Source organism: Salvelinus fontinalis, chromosome 21 (genome assembly GCF_029448725.1).
Source record: "Salvelinus fontinalis isolate EN_2023a chromosome 21, ASM2944872v1, whole genome shotgun sequence".
Classification (NCBI taxonomy): Eukaryota; Metazoa; Chordata; class Actinopteri; order Salmoniformes; family Salmonidae; genus Salvelinus; species Salvelinus fontinalis.
Window position 1 is genome coordinate 107,501 of NC_074685.1, and position 24,597 is coordinate 132,097.

General features: G+C 44.9%; 1 protein-coding gene across 1 annotated transcript in view; it reads left to right on the forward strand.

The window, feature by feature from the left end:
- LOC129819106 (netrin receptor DCC-like) overlaps positions 1-24,597 on the forward strand; it is a 241,853-nt gene that overhangs the window by 95,362 nt on the left and 121,894 nt on the right. The window contains exons 12-14 of the mRNA XM_055875675.1: positions 4,169-4,407; positions 6,958-7,096; positions 14,475-14,582. Coding sequence (XP_055731650.1) covers positions 4,169-4,407; positions 6,958-7,096; positions 14,475-14,582 — 486 coding nt within the window. The remainder of the gene's footprint in view (positions 1-4,168; positions 4,408-6,957; positions 7,097-14,474; positions 14,583-24,597) is intronic.

Here is a 24,597-nt window from a genome sequence, read left to right on the forward strand (position 1 = left end):
ATATATATAAAGGATCACAGCTTTGTGGAGGGACACTCCGGTGAGAAAGCCTGATCACAGCTTTGTGGAGGGATACTCCGGTGAGAAAGCCTGATCACAGCTTTGATCTGCTCCAAATGAAATCAAAGCATCATGCTCCTTGCCGCCTGGCAGCCACGACTCAAATTCTCTCAATTCTCGACACTCTCTTGATGTTCATACAGATACAGACTGCTTTAAACAGCTAAGGGTTTATTCATATACTGTACCGGTCAAAAGTGTGGACACACCTACTCATTCCAGGGTTTTTCTTTATTTTTACTATTTTCTACATTGTAGAATAATAGTGAAGACATCAGAACTATGAAATAACACATATGGAATCCTGTAGTAACCAAAAAAGTGTTAAACAAATACAAATATATTTGAGATTTGAGATTCTTCAAAGTAGACACCCTTTACCTTGATGTCAGCTTTGCACACTCTTGGCATTCTCTCAACCAGCTTCATGAGTAATGCTTTTCCAACAGTCTTGAAGGAGTTCCCACATATGCTGAGCACTTGTTGGCTGCTTTTCCTTCTCTGCTGTCCAACTCATCCCAAACCATCTGAACTGTATTGAGGTCGGATGATTATGGAGGCCGGGTCATCTGATGCAGCACTCCATCACTCTCCTTCTTGGTCAACTAGCCCCTACACAGCCTGGAGGTGTGTTGGGTCATTGTCCTGTTGAAAAATAAATGATAGTCCCACTAAGCACAAACCAGATGGGATGGCGTATCGCTGCAGAATGCTGTGGTAGCCATGCTGGTTAAGTGTGCCTTGAATTCTAAATAAATCACTGACAGTGTCACCAGCAAAGCACACACCTCCTTCATGCTTCACATTTGGAACCAAAAATCTCAAATCTGGACTCATCAGACCAAAAGACAGATTTCCACCGGTATAATGTCCATTGCTCGTGTTTCTTGGCCCAAGCAAGTCTCTTCTTATTATTGGTGTCCTTTAGTAGTGGTTTCTTTGCAGCAATTCGACCATGAAGGCCTGATTCACACAGTCTCCTCTGAACAGTTGATGTTGAGATGTGTTTGTTACTTGAACTCTGTGAGGCATTTATTTGGGCTGCAATTTCTGAGGCTGGTAACTCTAATGAACGTATCCTCTGCAGCAGAGATATCTCTGGATCTTCCTTTTCTTGTGACGATCCTCTTGAGAGCCAGTTTCATCATAGCTTTTGATGGTTTTTGCGACTGCACTTGAAGATCAACCATGCTGTGTAATATATCACGTTTGACTGGTACTGTAGATCACCATGCTGCGTAATATATCACATGGAGATCGACTGCTGTAAAGGGGCAGTCTGTAGTTGGATACATACATTGTTGGACATATCAAGTAATGATTATGTACCCATTGATTCAGAATAGACCTACAGATCCCATCCTGTCAGAATAGAACTACAGATCCCATCCTGTCAGAATAGACCTACAGATCCCATCCTGTCAGAATAGAACTACAGATCCCATCCTGTCAGAATAGACCTACAGATCCCATCCTGTCAGAATGGACCTACAGATCCCATCCTGTCAGAATAGACCTGTGTGTTGGTTGCAGCACAGTCTCTCATCTACAGAAAGACGACCCCAGTATGAAAAGAAAAAGACACACACACACACACACACACACACACACACACACACACACACACACACACACACACACACACACACACACACACACACACACACACACACACACACACACACACACACAGAAAGACACACACACACACACACACACACAGAAACACACAGACACAGAAACACACACACACACACACACACACACACACACACACACACACACACACACACATATATACACACACACACACACACACACACACACACACACACACACACACACACAATTGTCCTTGTGGGGACCTACAATTGATTTCCATTCAAAATCCTATTTCCCCAACCCTAACCTTAGCCCCTAATCCTATTTCTAACCCTAACCCTAAACCTCTAAGCCTAAAATAGCCTTTGTCCTCGTGGGGACCTAACTGTTTGTCTGAATCGCTGCCCTCATAGCTGTGAGATATTCAGCATTTAACGCTGGCTCACATCTTTACGAGCTGCATTAAAACGCCTTGTTGAAGGCTTGCCAATAAACACTGCAGCGAGAGGGAAATATATTCCCATCCCTCTGTCAGCCATTTCATCTTCTGTATCTCTCAGGCACTGCAAGAGACAGGAGAGAGAGAGGGAGGGAGAGAGAGAGAGAGAGATGGATGAGAGAGAGAGCGGGAGAGAGAGGGAGAGGGAGAGAGAGGAGAGAGAAAGGGAGAGAGAGGAGAGAGATAGAGGGGGGGAGAGAGAGAGAAAGGAGGAGAGAGATGGAGAGAGAGAGAGAGATGGATGAGAGAGAGAGAGAGAGAGATGGATGAGAGAGAGAGAGCGGGAGAGAGAGAGGGAGAGAGGAGAGAGAAAGGGAGAGAGAGGAGAGAGAAAGGAGAGAGAAAGGGAGAGAGAGAGAGAAAGGGAGAGAGAGAGAGAGAGAGAGAGAGAGAGAGAGAGAGAGAGAGAGAGAGAGAGAGAGAGAGAGAGAGAGAGAGAGAGAGAGAGAGAGAGAGAGAGAGAGAGAGAGAGAGAGAGAGAGAGAGAGAGAGAGAGAGAGAGAGAGAGAGAGAGAGAGAGAGAGAGAGAGAGAGAGAGAGAGAGAGAGAGAGAGAGAGAGAGAGAGAGAGAGAGAGAGAGACAGGAGAGAGAGACAGGAGAGAGAGACAGGAGAGAGAGACAGGAGAGAGAGACAGGAGAGAGACATGGGGGGGTGGGAGGGAGCGACTGAGAGGAGGAAGAGAGAGAAGAGAGATGGATAGCTTCCTTCCCTCCTTCCCAACAATCCATCTCACATCTCAACGCTTAGCCACTAATTCAACTCACCAAAATGGAAATAGCTACGTTTTTCACATTATGCTGCCGGCAGCCACAAGATGTATGGTCGAGTCCTCTTGTTCGGTCTTTGGTTGTTCGTCAGTATTCTAATGTGGGGCTCTGAGTTTAACCACCGATGCGGCCGGATACCGTCTCTTGTCTTGTCTTGGTGAAATACGTCTCTGTTGTTGACAACGCGTTGCAGACATTCATTCTAGTGTCAAACTGAGGTGTACCTTGATCCTTCACGTGTCGACATCTATCTGTCTGTCCCCTTTAAGACATTAGCATATATGTAAAATAGACCAACTTTTTGGCTTTAACTGCAGTAGATGTACAATTCTGACAGATGTTTTGAATATCAACTTAACCCACTGGTTAGCTAGTTACTGTGTTTTAATAGCTAGTTAGCTTTAGCCTTTGTCTCTAACTACCTGTTTGCTCTGCTCTTAGTTGTGGCTGTAGTTATAAGTGGTAGTTAACACTAGTTAACTAGTGAAACTAGTAGTTCACTGGTAGTTGACTTAGTAGTGTCCTTATTAAGCAGGAGGTTCTGGTGTGTAATTACTTTCTACTCTCTGTACTCTTCTTCTCTGTCCATCTTTTCTTCCCCTCCTCTCCTTTCCTCTCCTCATCTTTCCTTTCCTCTCCTCATCTTTCCTCCCCTCATCTTTCCTTTCCTCCCCTCATCTTTCCTTTCCTCCCCTCATCTTTCCTTTCCTCCCCTCATCTTTCCTTTCCTCTCCTCTCCTCATCTCTCCTTTCCTCATCTCTCCTTTCCTCTCCTCACCTTTCCTTTCCTCTCCTCATCTTTGCTTTCCTCTCCTCATCTTTGCTTTCCTCTCCTCATATTTCCTTTCCTCTCCTCATCTTTCCTTTCCTCATATTTCCTTTCCTCTCCTCATCTTTCCTCTCCTCTCCTCATATTTCCTTTCATCATCTGTCCTTTCCTCTCCTCATCTTTCCCTTTCCTTTCCTCTCCTCATCTTTCCCTTTCCTTTCCTCTCCTCATCTTTCCCTTTCCTCTCCTCTCCTCATCTTTCCTCTCCTCATCTTTCCTCTTCTCATCTCTCCTTTCCTCATTTTTCACTCACTCACTCACTCACTCACTTTTCTTATTTCCATGGTTCATCCATGACTCACTGTTGGTTGCATGTAACTCCTATCACTTTGCATGTTAAATAAATATTCATTCCATGAAACTAAATCCACTGTGTGTGTTGGGCGTGATCACGTCAATCCACATCCAGACCCCATTGACCCGTCAGACGACGATCTGTTCCATCTGTTTGATAAATATCCTACTCCCATACCAGATACATCCACACCCATGATCCCCCCAGTAGGTGTCCAGGCCGTGGCCTTGACCCCAGACTCTGTCAGGGTCAGCTGGGCAGACAACTCCATGACCAAGAACCAGAAGACCACTGAGGTCCGCTACTACTCTGTCAAGTGGAAGACCAGCTACTCCACTAGCGGGAAGTTCAAGGTAAGGATTTAGGTGGGGGTCTGTCTGTCTGTCTGTCGGTCGGTCGGTCGGTCGGTCGGTCTGTCGGTCTGTCGGTCTGTCGGTCTGTCGGTCTGTCGGTCTGTCGGTCTGTCGGTCGGTCGGTCGGTCGGTCGGTCGGTCGGTCGGTCGGTCGGTCGGTCGGTCGGTCGGTCGGTCGGTCGGTCGGTCGGTCGGTCGGTCGGTCGGTCGGTCGGTCGGTCGGTCGGTCGGTCGGTCGGTCGGTCGGTCGGTCGGTCGGTCGGTCTGTCGGTCGGTCGGTCGGTCGGTCGGTCGGTCGGTCGGTCGGTCTGTCGGTCTGTCGGTCTGTCGGTCTGTCGGTCGGTCGGTCTGTCGGTCTGTCGGTCTGTCGGTCGGTCGGTCGGTCGGTCGGTCTGTCGGTCTGTCGGTCTGTCGGTCGGTCGGTCGGTCGGTCGGTCGGTCGGTCGGTCGGTCGGTCGGTCGGTCGGTCGGTCGGTCGGTCGGTCGGTCGGTCTGTCGGTCTGTCGGTCTGTCGGTCTGTCGGTCTGTCGGTCTGTCGGTCTGTCGGTCTGTCGGTCTGTCGGTCTGTCGGTCTGTCGGTCTGTCGGTCTGTCGGTCTGTCGGTCTGTCGGTCTGTCGGTCTGTCGGTCTGTCGGTCTGTCGGTCTGTCGGTCTGTCGGTCTGTCGGTCTGTCGGTCTGTCTGTCTGTCTGTCTGTCTGTCTGTCTGTCTGTCTGTCTGTCTGTCTGTCTGTCTGTCTGTCTGTCTGTCTGTCTGTCTGTCTGTCTGTCTGTCTGTCTGTCTGTCTGTCTGTCTGTCTGTCTGTCTGTCTGTCTGTCTGTCTGTCTGTCTGTCTGTCTGTCTGTCTGTCTGTCTGTCTGTCTGTCTGTCTGTCTGTCTGTCTGTCTGTCTGTCTGTCTGTCTGTCTGTCTGTCTGTCTGTCTGTCTGTCTGTCTGTCTGTCTGTCTGTCTGTCTGTCTGTCTGTCTGTCTGTCTGTCTGTCTGTCTGTCTGTCTGTCTGTCTGTCTGTCTGTCTGTCTGTCTGTCTGCTCTTGCCTACTGGTTTGCTACAGTCTTCAGGTGGTTTGGTTAGAGTTTTTGCTTCTATTTATGGATACCTGTAACAAACTGGTTGACTACAACTCACTTTGTATTTGCCTGCTCGTTTAAAGAGACGTTACTTGCTGCTGTGGGGTTCTGCCGTGAGAGTTGCTTGATTGCTCGTTAAAAAGCTTGTTTTCTTATGAAACAAAGCCCGGTTTCTCCTTACACTCTACTGTTCTCTCTTGACTTCATGTATTTTATTAAGGGTTAAAAATGGGTACAGTTTAAAAAAAGTACAAAGCACAGAGGAAAACACCTTATGAAAAGCCTCCACACTGATGTGGGTTTCTGGCAGAATCATTTTTGACGTTACACTCGGTACGTTCAAGGGATATAATTTGCAAACATTAGCTAACATATCCCATTTGTTTAGTGTAAGCTGTGACCATTCCCCAACGTTAGCTAACATATCCCATTTGTTTTCTGTAAGCTGTGACCATTCCCCAATGTTAGCTAACATATCCCATTTGTTTAGTGTAAGCTGTGACCATTCCCCAATGTTAGCTAACATATCCCATTTGTTTAGTGTAAGCTGTGACCATTCCCCAACGTTAGCTAACATATCCCGTTTGTTTAGTGTAAGCTGTGACCATTCCTTAACGTTACCTAACATATCCCATTTGTTTAGTGTAAGCTGTGACCATTCCTTAACGTTAACTAACATATCCCGTTTGTTTAGTGTAAGCTGTGACCATTCCTTAACGTTAGCTAACATATCCTGTTTGTTTAGTGTAAGCTGTGACCATTCCCCAACGTTAGCTAACATATCCCATTTGTTTAGTGTAAGCTGTGACCATTCCTTAACGTTAGCTAACATATCCCGTTTGTTTAGTGTAAGCTGTGACCATTCCTTAACGTTACCTAACATATCCCATTTGTTTAGTGTAAGCTGTGACCATTCCTTAACGTTAACTAACATATCCCGTTTGTTTAGTGTAAGCTGTGACCATTCCTTAACGTTAGCTAACATATCCTGTTTGTTTAGTGTAAGCTGTGACCATTCCCCAACGTTAACTAACATATCCCATTTGTTTAGTGTAAGCTGTGACCATTCCTTAACGTTAACTAACATATCCCATTTGTTTAGTGTAAGCTGTGACCATTCCTTAACGTTAACTAACATATCCCGTTTGTTTAGTGTAAGCTGTGACCATTCCTTAACGTTAGCTAACAGTCTGAGAAGGTAGTTTGTGGCTAATGTAAGTGTCTGTTTCAGGTCTAAACTGCCACTACTATTAACCACGTGGCCATGTTGGCTTTATATTAGGCGTAGTATGAATATAAGTTATATATAAAAACGTATATATAAGTGATTATTGCCGTAGAAATGCCACGGTAATTCTTAACACATTTTGCTCTTTGATGTTTTCACTATCACATTTTGAAATGTTCGTTACAATCGTTCGACTGAAATTGTTACTAAGCAACAGAACCATTGTTGAACTCACTTCCTGTTTTCGTTCTCTAGTCTGCAGACACAACAGCCCTCAGCCACACCGTCACTGGCCTCAAGCCCAACACCATGTACGAGTTCGCTGTCATGGTTACCAAGGGCCGCAAGTCTAGCACGTGGAGTATGACCGCTCATGCCACCACTTACGAAGCAGGTGAGTCCTCTCTCTCTCTTTCTACAGTATCTACCACACCCTGTCTCTGTCTCCGTTATCTCTCTCTATCTACAGTATCTACCACACCCTGTCTCTGTCTCCGTTATCTCTCTCTATCTACAGTATCTACCACACCCTGTCTATGTCTCCGTTATCTCTCTCTATCTACAGTATCTACCACACCCTGTCTCTGTCTCCGTTATCTCTCTCTATCTACAGTATCTACCACACCCTGTCTCTGTCTCCGTTATCTCTCTCTTTCTACAGTATCTACCACACCCTGTCTCTGTCTCCGTTATCTCTCTCTTTCTACAGTATCTACCACACCCTGTCTCTGTCTCCGTTATCTCTTTCTTTCTCTTTCTCTTTCTCTTTCTCACCATCATCCTTTTGTCTCTCTCTGTCTCATCTCTCTCTCTCTCTTTCTCTCGCTGTATCTCTCTGTCTCTGTCTTTCTATCTTTCTCTCGCTGTCTCTCTCTCTCTCTCTCTCTCTGTCTCTCTCGCTCTCTCTGTCTCTCTCTCTCTCTCTCTCTCTCTCTCTCTCTGTCTCTCTCGCTCTCTCTGTCTCTCTCTCTCTGTCTCTCTCTCTCTCTCTCTCTGTCTCTCTGTCTCTCTCTGTCTCTGTCTCTTTCTCTCTCTCTCTCTCTCTCTCTCTCTCTCTCTCTCTCTTTCTCTCTGTCTCTCTCTGTCTCTTTTTCTCTGTCTCTCTCTCTCTTTCTCACCATATTGACCTCTCCTTTTGTCTCTCTCTCTCTGAAAAATAACTACCATGCAGTCTGTCATCGCCACCACGCCAAATTATATTTATTCGCTGCGACTCCAATTATCCTTATGAAATAGTACAGCGTGTACTTTCTAAATGTCTACATTCATTTGTCAACCCAATCCTTTTTAGAAATACGTTGACATTCAATGCTTTTTAGTATAATGTGCTGCTGTGGAAAGCTTTGTTGCATCAGACTCTTAATCGTAGTCGGCTCCGATACCAGTTCCCTTTTGGTGTTACACACCTGTGTGTCCCAAATTACACCATATTCCCTATATAGTGCACTACTTTTGACCAGAGTCCTATGGAACCCTATTCCCTATGTAGTGCACTACTTTTGACCAGAGTCCTATGGAACCCTATTCCCTATGTAGTGCACTACTTTTGACCAGAGTCCTGTGGAACCCTATTCCCTATGTAGTGCACTACTTTTGACCAGAGTCCTATGGAACCCTATTCCGTATGTAGTGCACTACTTTTGACCAGAGTCCTATGGAACCCTATTCCCTATGTAATGCACTAGTTTTGACCAGAGTCCTATGGAACCCTATTCCCTTCATAGCGCACTAGTTTTGATGCACCACTGAGTCTTTGATGGGTCCATGTGTTGGCAATGGACACACAGGAGCATATGAGAAGGGTTTGATGTAAGAACAAACGTAGTTAGAAATTCAACCCGTTTCAATAAAAAAACACACAACTGTTTGTTGGATTGGAAGTCCTGGGGTAGTGCTTTTCAAACAAAGATTTTGATGTTTAATTTAGTTTCATGCGTTCAGCGGAGAGTATTGGTCTCAGGAACGTGTGTAAGCGACACTCAGAAAAAAATAACCTAAAAGAATTCTTTCTTCCACTGTCCTCATATGAGAATCCCTTGAGGAACCCTTTTTAGTTCCGGGTAGAACCCTTTTTAGTTCCAGGTAGAACACTTTTTAGTTCCTGGTAGAACCCTTTCCACTTACAGGTATAACCCTCTTTAGTTCCAGGTAGAACCCTTTTTAGTTCCTGGTAGAACACTTTTTAGTTCCTGGTAGAACACTTTTTAGTTGCTGGTAGAACCCTTTCCACTTCCAGTTAGAACCCTCTTTATTTCCAGGTAGAACCCTTTTTAGTTTCTGGTAGAACACTTTTTAGTTCCTGGTAGAACACTTTTTAGTTCCTGGTAGAACCCTTTCCACTTCCAGGTAGGACCCTTTCCACTTCCAGGTAGAACCCTTTTTAGTTCCAGGTAGAACCCTTTTTTGTTCTAGGTAGAACCCTTTTTAGTTCCAGGTACAACCCTTTTTAGTTCCAGGTAGAATCCTTTTTATTTCCAGGTAGAACCCTTTTTAGTTCCAGATAGCACCATTTTTAGTTACAGGTAGAACCCCTTTGGTTCCAGGTAGAACCCTTTTAGTTCCAGGTAGAACCCTTTTCTGTTTCAGGTAGAACACTTTTTGTTCCAGGTAAAACGACTTTTAGTTTCAGGTAGAACCCTTTTCAATTCCTAGTAGAACACTTTTTAGTTCCAGGTAGAACCCTATTTTAGTTCCAGGTAGAACCCTTTTTTAGTTCCTGGTAGAACCCTTTATAGTTCCAGGTAGAACATGTTTTAGTTCCTGGTAGAACCCTTTCCACATCCAGGTAGAACCCTGTTTAGTTCCAGGTTGAACCCTTTTTAATTCCTGGTAGAAACCTTTTTAGTTCCAGGTAGAACACTTTTTAGATCCTGGTAGAGCCCTTCCCACCTCCAGGCAGGACCCTTTCCACTTCCAGTTAGAACCCTTTTTGTTCTAGGTAGAACCCTTTTTAGTTCCAGGTACAACCCTTTTTAGTTCCAGGTAGAACCCTTTTTTAGTTTCTGGTAGAACCCTTTATAGTTCCAGGTTGAACCCTTTTTAATTCCTGGTAGAACCCTTTTTAGATCCTGGTAGAGCCCTTCCACTTCCAGGTAGGACCCTTTCCACTTCCAGGTAGAACCCTTTTTAGTTCCTGGTAGAACCCGTTCCACTTCCAGGTAGAACCATTTCCTCTTCTTGGTAGAACCCTTTCCACAGAGGGTTCTACATGGAACCCAAAAGGCTTCTACCTGGAACCCAAAAGGCTTCTACCTGGAACTAAAAAGGGTTCTCCTAAGGGGACAGCCTAAGAACCCTTTTGGACTGTATGGTTATGCTGCAATCAGGGAAGCCTGTTCACAGATCCCATTTCATTACACAGCGACACATGTTTTTGGAATTCCTTTTGTCAATAAGTCTACAAAACACGGTCTCTTTTGTTTGGTCAATAACAGACCATGTTGTTAGAAGGTCTCCTGGGGGTGCGTTGCAACCAGCAGGAAGAATGTAGCACTGTGCAACATTACCGTTGGATTTCATTAAACCTGGAGATTACATGGACCTGTGTGTTAAAGCAAACTGGCTTGCAACCAAAAAACCCATAAGAAAAAAACCTACCACGTTTTAAGGTATGACCCGGGTGCAGACAGTGGTGAAAAAACTAAAGTTTATTCTTTAAAACAGGGACAGGCAAACAACAGGTCAAGGCAGGCAGGGGTCCATAATCCAGAAAGGGTGTAAGGCACCAGAACAGCAGACGGGCTCAGGGTCAGGGCAGGCAGAGGTCGGTAATCCAGAGTAATGGGGCAAAGGTACAGGACGACAGGCAGGATCAGGGTCAGGGCAGGCAGAGATCGGTAATCCAGAGTAATGGGGCAAAGGTACAGGACGACAGGCAGGCTCAGGGTCAGGGCTGGCAGAGATCGGTAATCCAGAGTAATGGGGCAAAGGTACAGGACGACAGGCAGGCTCAGGGTCAGGGCTGGCAGAGATCGGTAATCCAGAGTAATGGGGCAAAGGTACAGGACGACAGGCAGGATCAGGGTCAGGGCTGGCAGAGGTCGGTAATCCAGAGTAATGGGGGCAAGGTACAGGACGACAGGCAGGCTCAGGGTCAGGGCTGGCAGAGGTCGGTAATCCAGAGTAGTGGGGCAAAGGTACAGGACGACAGGCAGGCTCAGGTCAGGCAGAACGGTCAGAACCGGGAAACTAGAAAACATGAGCAAGGAACAGGCGGGAGCAGGGAACAAACCACTGGTAGGTTCTCCGAACAAAACAAATTGGCAACAGACAAACAGAGGACACAGGTATAAATACCCAGGGGATAATGGGGAAGCTGGGCAACACCTGGAGGGGGGTGGAGACAATCACAAAGATAGGTGGTTTTTGCGTGACAAAACCAGCCAATCAGTTGATTTCTCGTTGTTACCGTGTCAAGTGATTATGATAACAGACAGATAGTCTGTGTTCTCTACTCCTGCCCCCTATGAAATATCGACCTATCAGGAGCTTTGGAAACCGGTGAGGCTGATGAATGGTAAAATACTTATTACAGTATAAGAAAATAGTAGATGGCCTGTATTTCATGCAAACGTTTCACCTTAAAATAATATAATATACACAGTACAATTCCTTATTCAGATCCTTTCCCTTTTTCATTTAAAAAAAAACTTTACAGCCTTATTCTAAAATTGATTAAATTACTTATATTTTATATTTTTTATATTTTATTTCACCTTTATTTAACCAGGTAGGCCAATTGAGAACAAGTTCTCATTTACAACTGTGACCTGGCCAAGATAAAGCAAAGCAGTGCGACACAAACAACAACACAGAGTTACACATGGATTAAACAAACATACAGTCAATAATACAATAGAGAAAGTCTATATACAGTGTGTGCAAATGAGGTAGGATAAGGCAGGTAAGGCAATAAATAGGCCATGGTGGCGAAATAATTACAATATAGCAATTAAACACTGGAATGGTAGATGTGCAGAAGATGAATGTGCAAGTAGAGATACTGGGGTGCAAATGAGCAAAAATAAATAAATAACAGTATGGGGATGAGGTAGTTGTATGGGCAATTTACAGATGGGCCGTGTACAGGTGCAGTGATCTGTGAGCTGCCCTGACAGCTGATGCTTAAAGTTAGTGAGGGAGATATGAGTCTCCAGCTTCAGTGATTTTTGCAATTCGTTCCAGTCATCGGCAGCAGAGATCTGGAAGCAAAGGCAGCCAAAGGAGGAATTGGCTTTTGGGGGTGAACAGTAAGATACACCCGCTGGAGCGTGTGCTACGGGTGGGTGTTGCTAAGGTGACCAGCGAGCTGAGATAAGGTGGGGCTTTACCTAGCAAAGACTTATAGATGACCTGGAGCCAGTGGGTTTGGCGACGAATATGAAGCGAGGGCCAGCCAACGAGAGCATACAGTGGTGGGTAGTATATGGGGCTTTGGTGACAAAACGGATGGCACTGTGATAGACTGCATCCAATTTGCTGAGTAGAGTGTTGAATGTTATTTTGTAAATGACATCGCCGAAGTCAAGAATCGGTAGGATGGTCAGTTTTACGAGGGTATGTTTGGCAGCATGAGTGAAGGATGCTTTGTTGGCGAAATAGGAAGCCGATTCTAGATTTAATTTTGGATTGGAGATGCTTAATGTGAGTCTGGAAGGAGAGTTTACAGTCTAGCCAGACACCTAGGTATTTGTAGTTGTCCACATATTCTAAGTCAGAACCGTCCAGAGTAGTGATGCTGGACGGGCGGGCAGCGATCGGTTGTTGATGATGCATTTAGTTTTACTTGCAGTTGGAGGCCACGGAAGGAGAGTTGTATGGTATTGAAGCTCGTCTGGAGGTTAGTTAACACAGTGTCCAAAGAAGACCAGAAGTATACAGACAATTATGGGTATTGTCTACACACAATTGACTGCATCTCAGTGCTTGAGGCATCACTACAGACACCCTGGTTCAATTCCAGGCTGTATCACAACTGGCTGTGATATATTGGGGATATATAGGGCGGCGCACAATTGGCCCAGCGTCATCTGGGTTTGGCAGGTGTTGGTTGTCATAGTAAATAAGAATTTGTTCTTAACTGACTTGCCTAGTTAAATAAAGGTAAAAAAATATATATTTAAAATAGTTAAACATTTTATATATCGAGTGTCCGGGGATATTTTACCTCTGTTCTTGATAAGAAATGACCATGTCAGACCATTTTCTTTTAAGACAGTTGTATTTAATGGATTTGACATAAATTGGAAACAAATACAATAATATGAGTTGGCTACACCCTTAGTTTTCCTTCATACAACGTGTTCACAACGTGTTCGCAACGTGTTCACAACGTGTTCACAACGTGTTCACAACGTGTTCACAACGTGTTCACAACGTGTTCGCAACGTGTTCGCAACGTGTTCGCAACGTGTTCGCAACGTGTTCGCAACGTGTTCACAACGTGTTCACAACGTGTTCACAACGTGTTCGCATCGTGTTCACAACGTATTCACAACGTGTTCACAACGTGTTCACAACGTGTTCGCAACGTGTTCGCAACGTGTTCGCAACGTATTCACAACGTGTTCACAACGTGTTCACAACGTGTTCACAACGTGTTCGCATCGTGTTCGCAACGTGTTCGCAACGTGTCGGAGTAAATTGCCACAGATTTGCCGTGGTAGAGGAGGAAATACATTATTTCGGTTGAATGATTGTCAAATAGCTAAACTGCACTAAATCTGCTCAACGAGCAAGATTCCTATGATAACCAGCTGCTGAACATATCAGAACAGCCTTTGGTAACAAGGAGGACTAAGATAACACCCACATCATCTTGTAGGGAGAGATAATCAGGTGACCAATAATGTTTGTAACGAGAGATCAGCTGTATAGGTGAATATAGCACATATTGATGGTGGTAACAAGGAGGACTAAGATAACACCGACATCATCTTGTAGGGAGAGATAATCAGGTGACCAATAATGTTTGTAACGAGAGATCAGCTGTATAGGTGAATATAGCACATATTGATGGTGGTAACAAGGAGGACTAAGATAACACCGACATCATCTTGTAGGGAGAGATAATCAGGTGACCAATAATGTTTGTAACGAGAGATCAGCTGTATAGGTGAATATAGCACATATTGATGGTGGTAACAAGGAGGACTAAGATAACACCGCCATCATCTTGTAGGGAGAGATAATCAGGTGACCAATAATGTTTGTAACGAGAGATCTAGCACATATTGATGGTTTAACGAGAGATCATCTGGTTGCCATCGATAGATGCAATTGGCCCGTTTTGTCTGGCCAATTAAAGGTAGACTCAGCGATATGACATAGATACAGAAGGTTAACAGCATGGGTACATTTCTGCAACAACTAAGAGCGGTGAAGCGCGATGCTCAACTTGTCCTCTGTTTTCATGCCCTGGCTACCAGGCTTTTGAACAGGGTGAAGCGAACCCGTGCACATGCGCAGGTACTGTGTGTGACTGTGTGAAGTCTTGCATCTCTCTCAATCTCAATATCTGTGATGCTGCTCGTAGCAACGCCGTTTCACCGAGTCTACCTTTGAGGACCATGCAGCCTCTGCTATGGCAGTTTACTGTACTTGGAGGATCAAATTAAACCTCAGGATTAATTCAACCTCAGGATTAATTATGCCTCAAATGAGCATCAGTGTGTGATGACGTGATGACAGAATTAGGACCGATGTTGTTGGTGGTATACACTTGACTTCTGACCCTTACTTCCTCTTTCTCTCCTACCCTGATTGGCTGACAGCCCCCAGCTCCGCCCCCAAGGACCTGACGGTCATCAGTCGTGAGGGGAGACCCAGAGCTATTCTGATTAGCTGGCAACCCCCCATGGAGACCAACGGACGGATCACAGGTAAGAACAGAAGTACTGTTACTGTCTCCATCCTGGACCCTTTATCTAGTCTATAGTACTGTCTCCATCCTGGACCCTTTATCTAGTCTATAGTACTGTCTCCACCCTGGACCCTTTATCTAGTCTATAGTACTGTTACTGTCTCCACCCTGGACCCTTTATCTAGTCTATAGTACTGTCTCCACCCTGGACCCTTTATCTAGTCTATAGTACTGTCTCCACCCTGGACCCTTTATCTAGTCTATAGTACTGTTACTGTCTCCACCCTGGACCCTTTATCTAGTCTATAGTACTGTCTCCACCCTGGACCCTTTATCTAGTCTATAGTACTGTTACTGTCTCCACCCTGGACCCTTTATCTAGTCTATAGTACTGTCTCCACCCTGGACCCTTTATCTAGTCTATAGTACTGTCTCCACCCTGGACCCTTTATCTAGTCTATAGTACTGTCTCCACCCTGGACCCTTTATCTAGTCTATAGTACTGTTACTGTCTCCACCCTGGACCCTTTATCTAGTCTATAGTACTGTCTCCACCCTGGACCCTTTATCTAGTCTATAGTACTGTTACTGTCTCCACCCTGGACCCTTTATCTAGTCTATAGTACTGTCTCCACCCTGGACCCTTTATCTAGTCTATAGTACTGTCTCCACCCTGGACCCTTTATCTAGTCTATAGTACTGTCTCCACCCTGGACCCTTTATCTAGTCTATAGTACTGTCTCCACCCTGGACCCTTTATCTAGTCTATAGTACTATTACTGTCTCCACCCTGGACCCTTTATCTAGTCTATAGTACTGTTACTGTCTCCACCCTGGACCCTTTATCTAGTCTATAGTACTGTGTCCACCCTGGACCCTTTATCTAGTCTATAGTACTGTTACTGTCTCCACCCTGGACCCTTTATCTAGTCTATAGTACTGTTACTGTCTCCACCCTGGACCCTTTATCTAGTCTATAGTACTGTTACTGTCTCCACCCTGGACCCTTTATCTAGTCTATAGTACTGTCTCCACCCTGGACCCTTTATCTAGTCTATAGTACTGTTACTGTCTCCACCCTGGACCCTTTATCTAGTCTATAGTACTGTTACTGTCTCCACCCTGGACCCTTTATCTAGTCTATAGTACTGTTACTGTCTCCACCCTGGACCCTTTATCTAGTCTATAGTACTGTCTCCACCCTGGACCCTTTATCTAGTCTATAGTACTGTTACTGTCTCCACCCTGGACCCTTTATCTAGTCTATAGTACTGTCTCCACCCTGGACCCTTTATCTAGTCTATAGTACTGTTACTGTCTCCACCCTGGACCCTTTATCTAGTCTATAGTACTGTTACTGTCTCCACCCTGGACCCTTTATCTAGTCTATAGTACTGTTACTGTCTCCACCCTGGACCCTTTATCTAGTCTATAGTACTGTTACTGTCTCCACCCTGGACCCTTTATCTAGTCTATAGTACTGTTACTGTCTCCACCCTGGACCCTTTATCTAGTCTATAGTACTGTCTCCACCCTGGACCCTTTATCTAGTCTATAGTACTGTTACTGTCTCCACCCTGGACCCTTTATCTAGTCTATAGTACTGTCTCCACCCTGGACCCTTTATCTAGTCTATAGTACTATTACTGTCTCCACCCTGGACCCTTTATCTAGTCTATAGGACTGTCTCCACCCTGGACCCTTTATCTAGTCTATAGTACTGTTACTGTCTCCACCCTGGACCCTTTATCTAGTCTATAGTACTGTTACTGTCTCCACCCTGGACCCTTTATCTAGTCTATAGTACTGTTACTGTCTCCACCCTGGACCCTTTATCTAGTCTATAGTACTGTCTCCACCCTGGACCCTTTATCTAGTCTATAGTACTGTTACTGTCTCCACCCTGGACCCTTTATCTAGTCTATAGTACTGTCTCCACCCTGGACCCTTTATCTAGTCTATAGTACTGTCTCCACCCTGGACCCTTTATCTAGTCTATAGTACTGTCTCCACCCTGGACCCTTTATCTAGTCTATAGTACTGTCTCCACCCTGGACCCTTTATCTAGTCTATAGTACTGTTACTGTCTCCACCCTGGACCCTTTATCTAGTCTATAGTACTGTTACTGTCTCCACCCTGGACCCTTTATCTAGTCTATAGTACTGTCTCCACCCTGGACCCTTTATCTAGTCTATAGTACTGTTACTGTCTCCACCCTGGACCCTTTATCTAGTCTATAGTACTGTTACTGTCTCCACCCTGGACCCTTTATCTAGTCTATAGTACTGTCTCCACCCTGGACCCTTTATCTAGTCTATAGTACTGTTACTGTCTCCACCCTGGACCCTTTATCTAGTCTATAGTACTGTCTCCACCCTGGACCCTTTATCTAGTCTATAGTACTGTTACTGTCTCCACCCTGGACCCTTTATCTAGTCTATAGTACTGTTACTGTCTCCACCCTGGACCCTTTATCTAGTCTATAGTACTGTCTCCACCCTGGACCCTTTATCTAGTCTATAGTACTGTTACTGTCTCCACCCTGGACCCTTTATCTAGTCTATAGTACTGTCTCCACCCTGGACCCTTTATCTAGTCTATAGTACTGTTACTGTCTCCACCCTGGACCCTTTATCTAGTCTATAGTACTGTCTCCACCCTGGACCCTTTATCTAGTCTATAGTTCTGTCTCCACCCTGGACCCTTTATCTAGTCTATAGTACTGGTACTGTCTCCACCCTGGACCCTTTATCTAGTCTATAGTACTGTTACTGTCTCCAACCTGGACCCTTTATCTAGTCTATAGTACTGTCTCCACCCTGGACCCTTTATCTAGTCTATAGTACTGTCTCCACCCTGGACCCTTTATCTAGTCTATAGTACTGTTACTGTCTCCACCCTGGACCCTTTATCTAGTCTATAGTACTGTCTCCATCCTGGACCCTTTATCTAGTCTATAGTACTGTCTCCACCCTGGACCCTTTATCTAGTCTATAGTACTGTTACTGTCTCCACCCTGGACCCTTTATCTAGTCTATAGTACTGTTACTGACTCCACCCTGGACCCTTTATCTAGTCTATAGTATTGTTACTGTCTCCACCCTGGACCCTTTATCTAGTCTATAGTACTGTCTCCACCCTGGACCCTTTATCTAGTCTATAGTACTGTTACTGTCTCCACCCTGGACCCTTTATCTAGTCTATAGTACTGTCTCAATCCTGGACCCTTTATCTAGTCTATAGTACTGTCTCCACCCTGGACCCTTTATCTAGTCTATAGTACTGTCTCCACCCTGGACCCTTTATCTAGTCTATAGTACTGTCTCCACCCTGGACCCTTTATCTAGTCTATAGTACTGTCTCCACCCTGGACCCTTTATCTAGTCTGTAGTACTGTCTCCACCCTGGACCCTTTATCTAGTCTATAGTACTATTACTGTCTCCACCCTGGACCCTTTATCTAGTCTATAGTACTGTCTCCACCCTGGACCCTTTATCTAGTCTATAGTACTGTTACTGTCTCCACCCTGGACCCTTTATCTAGTCTATAGTACTGTCTCCACCCTGGACCCTTTATCTAGTCTATAGTACTGTTACTGTCTCCACCCTGGACCCTTTATCTAGTCTATAGTACTGTCTCCATCCTGGACCCTTTATCTAGTCTATAGTACTGTCTCCACCCTGGACCCTTTTTCTAGTCTATAGTACTGTTACTGTCTCCACCCTGGACCATTTATCTAGTCTATAGTACTGTTACTGTCTCCATCCTGGACCCTTTGTCTAGTCTATAGTACTGTTACTGTCTCCATCCTGGACCCTTTATCTAGTCTATAGTACTGTTACTCTCTCCACCCTGGACCCTTTATCTAGTCTATAGTACTGTTACTGTCTCCACCCTGGACCCTTTATCTAGTCTATAGTACTGTTACTGTCTCCACCCTGGACCCTTTATCTAGTCTATAAAACTGTCTCCACCCTGGACCCTTTATCTAGTCTATAGTACTATTACTGTCTCCACCCTGGACCCTTTATCTAGTCTATAGTACTGTCTCCACCCTGGACCCTTTATCTAGTCTATAGTACTGTCTCCACCCTGGACCCTTTATCTAGTCTATAGTACTGTCTCCACCCTGGACCCTTTATCTAGTCTATAGTACTGTTACTGTCTCCACCCTAGACCCTTTATCTAGTCTATAGTACTGTTACTGTCTCCACCCTGGACCCTTTATCTAGTCTATAGTACTGTCTCCATCCTGGACCCTTTATCTAGTCTATAGTACTGTTACTGTCTCCATCCTGGACCCTTTATCTAGTCTATAGTACTGTCTCCACCCTGGACCCTTTATCTAGTCTATAGTACTGTCTCCATCCTGGACCCTTTATCTAGTCTATAGTACTGTTACTGTCTCCACCCTGGACCCTTTATCTAGTCTATAGTACTGTCTCCACCCTGGACCCTTTATCTAGTCTATAGTACTGTTACTGTCTCCATCCTGGACCCTTTATCTAGTCTATAGTACTGTTACTGTCTCCACCCTGGACCCTTTATCTAGTCTATAGTACTATTACTGTCTCCACCCTGGACCCTTTATCTAGTCTATAGTACTGTTACTGTCTCCACCCTGGACCCTTTATCTAGTCTATAGTACTGTTACTGTCTCCATCCTGGACCCTTTATCTAGTCTATAGTACTGTCTCCATCCTGGACCCTTTATCTAGTCTATAGTACTGTTACTGTCTCCACCCTGGACCCTTTATCTAGTCTATAGTACTGTCTCCACCCTGGACCCTTTATCTAGTCTACAGTACTGTCTCCATCCTGGACCCTTTATCTAGTCTATAGTACTGTCTCCATCCTGGACCCTTTATCTAGTCTATAGTACTGTCTCCACCCTGGACCCTTTATCTAGTCCATAGTACTGTTACTGTCTCCATCCTGGACCCTTTATCTAGTCTATAGTACTGTTACTGTCTCCACCCTGGACCCTTTATCTAGTCTATAGTACTGTTACTGTCTCCATCCTGGACCCTTTATCTAGTCTATAGTACTGTTACTGTCTCCACCCTGGACCCTTTATCTAGTCTATAGTACTATTACTGTCTCCACCCTGGACCCTTTATCTAGTCTATAGTACTGTTACTGTCTCCATCCTGGACCCTTTATCTAGTCTATAGTACTGTCTCCACCCTGGACCCTTTATCTAGTCTATAGTACTGTTACTGTCTCCATCCTGGACCCTTTATCTAGTCTATAGTACTGTCTCCACCCTGGACCCTTTATCTAGTCTATAGTACTGTCTCCACCCCGGACCCTTTATCTAGTCTATAGTACTGTCTCCACCCTGGACCCTTTATCTAGTCTATAGTACTGTTACTGTCTCCACCCTGGACCCTTTATCTAGTCTATAGTACTGTCTCCACCCTGGACCCTTTATCTAGTCTATAGTACTATTACTGTCTCCACCCTGGACCCTTTATCTAGTCTATAGTACTGTTACTGTCTCCACCCTGGACCCTTTATCTAGTCTATAGTACTGTTACTGTCTCCACCCTGGACCCTTTATCTAGTCTATAGTACTGTCTCCACCCTGGACCCTTTATCTAGTCTATAGTACTGTCTCCACCCTGGACCCTTTATCTAGTCTATAGTACTGTCTCCATCCTGGACCCTTTATCTAGTCTATAGTACTGTCTCCACCCTGGACCCTTTATCTAGTCTATAGTACTGTTACTGTCTCCACCCTGGACCCTTTATCTAGTCTATAGTACTGTCGCCACCCTGGACCCTTTATCTAGTCTATAGTACTGTTACTGTCTCCACCCTGGACACTTTATCTAGTCTATAGTACTGTTACTGTCTCCACCCTGGACCCTTTATCTAGTCTTAATTACTGTTACTGTCTCCACCCTGGACCCTTTATCTAGTCTATAGTACTGTTACTGTCTCCATCCTGGACCCTTTATCTAGTCTATAGTACTGTTACTGTCTCCACCCTGGACCCTTTATCTAGTCTATAGTACTGTCTCCACCCTGGACCCTTTATCTAGTCTATAGTACTGTTACTGTCTCCATCCTGGACCCTTTATCTAGTCTATAGTACTGTCTCCACCCTGGACCCTTTATCTAGTCTATAGTACTGTCTCCATCCTGGACCCTTTATCTAGTCTATAGTACTGTTACTGTCTCCACCCTGGACCCTTTATCTAGTCTATAGTACTGTCTCCACCCTGGACCCTTTATCTAGTCTATAGTACTGTCTCCACCCTGGACCCTTTATCTAGTCTATAGTACTGTTACTGTCTCCACCCTGGACCCTTTATCTAGTCTATAGTACTGTCTCCACCCTGGACCCTTTATCTAGTCTATAGTACTGTTACTGTCTCCACCCTGGACCCTTTATCTAGTCTATAGTACTATTACTGTCTCCACCCTGGACCCTTTATCTAGTCTATAGTTCTGTCTCCACCCTGGACCCTTTATCTAGTCTATAGTACTGTTACTGTCTCCACCCTGGACCCTTTATCTAGTCTATAGTACTGTTACTGTCTCCATCCTGGACCCTTTATCTAGTCTATAGTACTGTCTCCACCCTGGACCCTTTATCTAGTCTATAGTACTGTCTCCACCCTGGACCCTTTATCTAGTCTATAGTACTGTCTCCACCCTGGACCCTTTATCTAGTCTATAGTACTGTTACTGTCTCCACCCTGGACCCTTTATCTAGTCTATAGTACTGTCTCCACCCTGGACCCTTTATCTAGTCTATAGGACTGTTACTGTCTCCACCCCGGACCCTTTATCTAGTCTATAGTACTATTACTGTCTCCACCCTGGACCCTTTATCTAGTCTATAGTACTATTACTGTCTCCACCCTGGACCCTTTATCTAGTCTATAGTACTATTACTGTCTCCACCCTGGACCCTTTATCTAGTCTATAGTACTGTCTCCACCCTGGACCCTTTATCTAGTCTATAGTTCTATTACTGTCTCCACCCTGGACCCTTTATCTAGTCTATAGTACTGTCTCTACCCTGGACCCTTTATCTAGTCTATAGTACTGTCTCCACCCTGGACCCTTTATCTAGTCTATAGTACTGTTACTGTCTCCACCCTGGACCCTTTATCTAGTCTATAGTACTGTCTCCACCCTGGACCCTTTATCTAGTCTATAGTACTGTCTCCACCCTGGACCCTTTATCTAGTCTATAGAACTGTTACTGTCTCCATCCTGGACCCTTTATCTAGTCTATAGTACTGTTACTGTCTCCACCCTGGACCCTTTATCTAGTCTATAGTACTGTTACTGTCTCCACCCTGGACCCTTTATCTAGTCTATAGTACTGTCTCCACCCTGGACCCTTTATCTAGTCTATAGTACTGTCTCCACCCTGGACCCTTTATCTAGTCTATAGTACTGTTACTGTCTCCATCCTGGACCCTTTATCTAGTCTATAGTACTGTTACTGTCTCCACCCTGGACCCTTTATCTAGTCTATAGTACTGTCTCCACCCTGGACCCTTTATCTAGTCTATAGTACTGTCTCCACCCTGGACCCTTTATCTAGTCTATAGTACTGTTACTGTCTCCACCCTGGACCCTTTATCTAGTCTATAGTACTGTTACTGTCTCCACCCTGGACCCTTTATCTAGTCTATAGTACTGTTACTGTCTCCACCCTGGACCCTTTATCTAGTCTATAGTACTGTTACTGTCTCCACCCTGGACCCTTTATCTAGTCTATAGTACTGTTACTGTCTCCACCCTGGACCCTTTATCTAGTCTATAGTACTGTTACTGTCTCCACCCTGGACCCTTTATCTAGTCTATAGTACTGTTACTGTCTCCACCCTGGACCCTTTATCTAGTCTATAGTACTGTCTCCATCCTGGACCCTTTATCTAGTCTATAGTACTGTCTCCACCCTGGACCCTTTATCTAGTCTATAGTACTGTCTCCACCCTGGACCCTTTATCTAGTCTATAGTACTGTTACTGTCTCCACCCCGGACCCTTTATCTAGTCTATAGTACTGTCTCCACCCTGGACCCTTTATCTAGTCTATAGTACTATCTCCACCCTGGACCCTTTATCTAGTCTATAGTACTGTCTCCACCCTGGACCCTTTATCTAGTCTATAGTACTGTTACTGTCTCCACCCTGGACCCTTTATCTAGTCTATAGTACTGTCTCCACCCTGGACCCTTTATCTAGTCTATAGTACTGTTACTGTCTCCACCCTGGACCCTTTATCTAGTCTATAGTACTGTCTCCACCCTGGACCCTTTATCTAGTCTATAGTACTGTCTCCACCCTGGACCCTTTATCTAGTCTATAGTACTGTCTCCACCCTGGACCCTTTATCTAGTCTATAGTACTGTTACTGTCTCCACCCCGGACCCTTTATCTAGTCTATAGTACTGTCTCCACCCTGGACCCTTTATCTAGTCTATAGTACTGTCTCCACCCTGGACCCTTTATCTAGTCTATAGTACTGTCTCCATCATGGACCCTTTATCTAGTCTATAGTACTGTTACTGTCTCCACCCTGGACCCTTTATCTAGTCTATAGTACTGTCTCCATCCTGGACCCTTTATCTAGTCTATAGTACTGTCTCCATCCTGGACCCTTTATCTAGTCTATAGTACTGTCTCCACCCTGGACCATTTATCTAGTCTATAGTACTGTTACTGTCTCCATCCTGGACCCTTTATCTAGTCTATAGTACTGTCTCCACCCTGGACCCTTTATCTAGTCTATAGTACTGTTACTGTCTCCATCCTGGACCCTTTATCTAGTCTATAGTACTGTCTCCACCCTGGACCCTTTATCTAGTCTATAGTACTGTCTCCACCCTGGACCCTTTATCTAGTCTTTAGTACTGTCTCCACCCTGGACCCTTTATCTAGTCTATAGTACTGTTACTGTCTCCACCCCGGACCCTTTATCTAGTCTATAGTACTGTCTCCACCCTGGACCCTTTATCTAGTCTATAGTACTGTTACTGTCTCCACCCTGGACCCTTTATCTAGTCTATAGTACTGTCTCCACCCTGGACCCTTTATCTAGTCTATAGTACTGTTACTGTCTCCACCCTGGACCCTTTATCTAGTCTATAGTACTGTTACTGTCTCCACCCTGGACCCTTTATCTAGTCTATAGTACTGTCTCCACCCTGGACCCTTTATCTAGTCTATAGTACTGTTACTGTCTCCACCCTGGACCCTTTATCTAGTCTATAGTACTGTTACTGTCTCCACCCTGGACCCTTTATCTAGTCTATAGTACTGTCTCCACCCTGGACCCTTTATCTAGTCTATAGGACTGTTACTGTCTCCATACTGGACCCTTTATCTAGTCTATAGTACTGTCTCCACCCTGGACCCTTTATCTAGTCTATAGTACTGTCTCCATCCTGGACCCTTTATCTAGTCTATAGTACTGTTACTGTCTCCACCCTGGACCCTTTATCTAGTCTATAGTACTGTCTCCACCCTGGACCCTTTATCTAGTCTATAGTACTGTTACTGTCTCCACCCTGGACCCTTTATCTAGTCTATAGTACTGTCTCCACCCTGGACCCTTTATCTAGTCTATAGTACTGTTACTGTCTCCACCCTGGACCCTTTATCTAGTCTATAGTACTATTACTGTCTCCACCCTGGACCCTTTATCTAGTCTATAGTTCTGTCTCCACCCTGGACCCTTTATCTAGTCTATAGTACTGTTACTGTCTCCACCCTGGACCCTTTATCTAGTCTATAGTACTGTTACTGTCTCCATCCTGGACCCTTTATCTAGTCTATAGTACTGTCTCCACCCTGGACCCTTTATCTAGTCTATAGTACTGTCTCCACCCTGGACCCTTTATCTAGTCTATAGTACTGTCTCCACCCTGGACCCTTTATCTAGTCTATAGTACTGTTACTGTCTCCACCCTGGACCCTTTATCTAGTCTATAGTACTGTTACTGTCTCCACCCCGGACCCTTTATCTAGTCTATAGTACTATTACTGTCTCCACCCTGGACCC